Source organism: Cynara cardunculus, assembly GCF_001531365.2.
Source record: "Cynara cardunculus var. scolymus isolate 2C chromosome LG 5, CcrdV1, whole genome shotgun sequence".
In the NCBI taxonomy this organism is placed as follows: Eukaryota; Viridiplantae; Streptophyta; class Magnoliopsida; order Asterales; family Asteraceae; genus Cynara; species Cynara cardunculus.
This window is the reverse complement of record NC_037532.1, coordinates 13,351,059-13,355,097: the sequence shown is the minus strand read 5'-3', so window position 1 is coordinate 13,355,097 and position 4,039 is coordinate 13,351,059. Positions and strand designations below refer to the sequence as shown.

The following is a 4,039-nucleotide window of genomic DNA, read 5'->3' as shown; positions in this document are numbered from 1 at the left end:
TTATAGATGCATTCTCATAATTAAGAGTAAAATTGAAAAAAAAAAGCATTTACTTTTGAAAATAGACACTCATCTTAAGATAAATTAAAATAGTTATATAAATAGTACAAAAGTAGTATTAAAAATTGGCTTTTAGGGGCTGTTTACCAAACGCTTATCCGGGTAAGCGTTTACCAAATTACATTACCTCACTGGATGAATATGGTAAGGACCAAGAATCTTACCCGGTAAGAACGAGACAAGGACCAAGAATCTTACCCGGTAAGAGCAAGACAAGGACCAAGAGTCTTACCCAGTAAGTGAGGGCGACGACTCTTACCATAGTAAGCACTTACCGGGTAAATCGTTACATGCAATGTCGTTTTGGTGGACTAAAATCTTATTCGGTAAGTAAATAGTAGTATTAAATTTTACCGATGAGCATTTACCGAGTAAGTATTTGGTAAACGGTCATTTAGTAATTTGTTGTGGTTTGGGCCACCTAACAATATATGAATATACCATATTACCATTATAATTATAAATAGGGTATTCTTTTGATAATTTGTTTTGGTTTGGGTCAGAAGGCCCAGCCCATAAACGAAAACAATTCGAATTGAGCGAGAGAGGGAAGAAAGCTTTTGACTGCCGTTGTGATTTCAATTTCAAAACATATATCTCCCTCTCCTTCCTCTCCATCTCCATCATCTTCTGCAATCCGCCATGGAAGACAAATACGAGAAATTGGAGAAAGTAGGTGAAGGTACTTACGGTAAAGTGTACAAAGCGAAAGATATACAGACAGGCCAACTGGTGGCTCTGAAGAAAACTCGTCTTGAGATGGATGAGGAAGGAATTCCACCGACCGCCCTCCGTGAGATCTCCCTCCTTCAGATGCTTTCAAATTCCATCTACATCGTCCGCCTTATCACCGTTGAACACATCCATCACAACGGCAAGCCTCTCCTCTACCTTGTTTTTGAGTATCTGGACACCGATCTGAAGAAGTTCATCGATTCCCATCGCAAGGGACCTAACCCTTCCCCCCTTCCTCCTTCTCAGATCCAGAGCTTCCTTTTTCAGTTGTGTAAGGGTGTTGCCCACTGCCACGGTCATGGTGTTCTTCACAGGTTATTTTAATTTCCTTACCATCGTCTAGGGTTTTATTTGTACGTGATAACCTAGGGTTTTGTTTGTATGAACACTTGATTTAATTAGTAATAACCGTTTTACAGAGATCTGAAGCCACAAAACTTGCTGGTTGACAAAGAAAAGGGAATTCTGAAGATTGCAGATCTTGGTCTTGGAAGGGCTTTTACTGTTCCTCTCAAGAGTTATACTCACGAGGTGCCTTTTAATTTTTATTATTCTTCAATAAAGGGATTCTGTTTCGTTGATCTTGGAATCTGATAATCGATTCATGTGATATGTGCAGATTGTTACTCTTTGGTATAGAGCCCCAGAGGTACTGTTGGGATCAACTCATTACTCGACTGGTGTTGACATGTGGTCTGTTGGCTGTATTTTCGGTACGAAACTAGTTTTACTTGCAATCAAATTTCTTAGTTGTAGTCTTAGTTAGATGTAGTAATTTATGTAATTCTGCACATCAGCTGAAATGGCAAGAAGACAAGCTTTGTTTCCTGGTGATTCAGAGTTCCAACAACTGCTTCATATATTCAGGTGTGTACAATTAATTTCACATGAATGAATTGATTAGTATCATCTATGTATGACACGATGTGGGGTTTGTAGGTTGCTTGGGACGCCAACGGAAGAGCAGTGGCCGGGCGTGAGTTCTCTAAGGGACTGGCATGTGTATCCCAGGTGGGAAGCTCAGAATTTGGCACGGGCTGTTCCATCTTTGGGACCTGATGGTGTAGACCTTCTATCGGTCAGTATTTGTCTTTGGATTTGAGTTAATCATGATAATAATGATGATGATGATAATTGTTGTTTGTTGTGTTGGTGTGTAGAAAATGCTGCAATATGATCCAGCTGACAGGATATCGGCGAAGGCTGCTATGGATCATCCCTATTTTGATACCCTCGACAAATCTCAGTTCTGAAACATGATCATCATCATCATCTTGTTGCTAGCTGTTAAAGATTGAAAGATGTCATCAGCTTGGTGATTTCACAACTTGTGTGTTTTATGATTTTATATCCAACAATCTTAATGTTTCAGTCCTTTCTTTCTTTGTGTGTGTTGTAATTCCCCATTGTGATTGCTACAAATGTTTGTGTATGTTGTCGTTTGTGTGTGCGCGCATGATAATGTGTGTGTGTATATATATATCTTAAGAGGAGGCATAGACCAATTGAAGGAAAATATGGAAGATTATGCAAGTCCCTCAGCCTCCTGGAACTCAATTCACATTTTCTGCACTTGATTGATATGAAATGACCTGAGATGTGGCATGACTGGGGAAGCCTCAGCCCCTCAAGCCTTACGAATTGCAACGAGGCCACATGTTTTTTAAGGCGTTCCTTAACGCGGCAATACACACACACAGAAGAAATTAAATTCAGATAAAATAAAAAAACTAAAAAATAAAGAATAGTCATTGATACCAAATATATAGAGTCGATAAAAACGGATATCAATGGTGCAAAATTCCGGATTAATTCTTTTGAATCTCATCTCACTACTTTTCTTCAATTTTCAAAGAATTCAAGTTCAACTCTGTGTATAGGAATGAGAGCAAGTATTTTACCTATTTAATCATTTAGTTGTTTTCTCTTTTTATGTTTATTATTTAAGTTTAAGCTTGTATATAATAACACATTGAAATGCATTGTAACACATCAAAAATGCATCATAACGTGTTATAATGTTAGTCATACCTCAGAGCGGAGCCACAAGGGTTAACGTGACTGCGAACCCAAGCCTTGCCGCAATAACGAGTTATTTAGAACCAATGGATGGAAGTCAATACACTATTCTCAAGCTCCAAGCCAACTGGAATGTGCTTTCAGATTCATAAAGCCATGGCATTTCTAACTCTATACCACCAAACTCTACTCCATTAATGGAACCAAGTGAAGCTTCATTCAACAAATAGAATCACAAAAATACATGAAAAATGAACCATCAAATCTACTACTACATTACAATACAAGATGCATGATGTAATGTTGGTGAAGTATTCAATTCATAATACACGGGATAGAACACAATACCAACCTCTTTTTCCTTTTCTCCTTTAAAAAAAAAGTAGCAATAACAGCAATAGTTTTATTTCATATCAAATATGTAAGTTAATTATGAACAATAAGAAAGTATGGCAAAAAATAGATATACGAGTATCCGTAGCTGGCTAATCAAATGAATCTTCCTTCACCTACTATCTATATCTTGTTCTTGTACTGGCAGGTTTGATTTGCAATGCTTCTACTTTGAATATCGATATTCACATCACAAGTTGACGTAGAAGAGACGTGAATATGAACGAAAAGAACACGAACTTTACCCTTTATCTTAGTATAAGTAGTAAAAGGCAAGTTACCACTCAGGAAATCCCCGTAGATATTTGAATCGGAAAGTAACCGATCAGCGAATACAGTTAGCGTCAGATTCATTTGCTTAGTAGTATCGGATCCAATCTCACCGGCCGGAATAGGAACCTCGCCTACGTCTTTGCCTTTGTACCGGAGAATGGCTGAGCTGCTCCGATACTTAACACCGACCTTGTTAGGGTTCTCAATTGAAATATCGAGTGCCAGAGACATATTCAAGGAAACTTGAATTGGAATCGGATTCACAGAGACACCAAAATCCTGAAGCTCTACGGAATTAACAGTCAACACGGGCTTCTTGGCTTTGAAGACGGTGAGAGCTAAAATGAGCAGGATTAGAGCAATAACGAGTATAACGGCGATTACTGAGGAACAGATGATGATGCATCTCCGACGTTTACGCTTCCGAGATTGATCGTGGGGGAGGTGAGGCGATCGGAGAGGTTGTTCATCTTTCTTCTCGACATCCATGGTAGATTGGTAGGGAGTAGGGAGGAAGAAAGAAGGAGAAGGTGTGTAATAAACTTAAAAAGGGGAAAGC

General features: G+C 38.7%; 2 protein-coding genes across 2 annotated transcripts; one reads left to right on the top strand and one right to left on the bottom strand.

The window, feature by feature from the left end:
• The first annotated feature begins 677 nt into the window (after positions 1-677).
• Positions 678-2,235, top strand: LOC112512430 (cell division control protein 2 homolog C). The gene is made up of 6 exons (XM_025118388.1): positions 678-1,109; positions 1,215-1,326; positions 1,415-1,508; positions 1,593-1,662; positions 1,735-1,873; positions 1,956-2,235. Exons 1-6 carry the CDS (start codon positions 703-705, stop codon positions 2,046-2,048), a joined length of 915 nt encoding a protein of 304 aa, XP_024974156.1. The 5' UTR covers positions 678-702; the 3' UTR covers positions 2,049-2,235.
• Positions 2,236-3,012: 777 nt separating this feature from the next.
• On the bottom strand, positions 3,013-4,039 carry LOC112512539. The gene has a single exon (XM_025118554.1). The coding sequence runs from the start codon at positions 3,967-3,969 to the stop codon at positions 3,331-3,333; it is 639 nt and encodes a 212-aa protein (XP_024974322.1). The 5' UTR covers positions 3,970-4,039; the 3' UTR covers positions 3,013-3,330.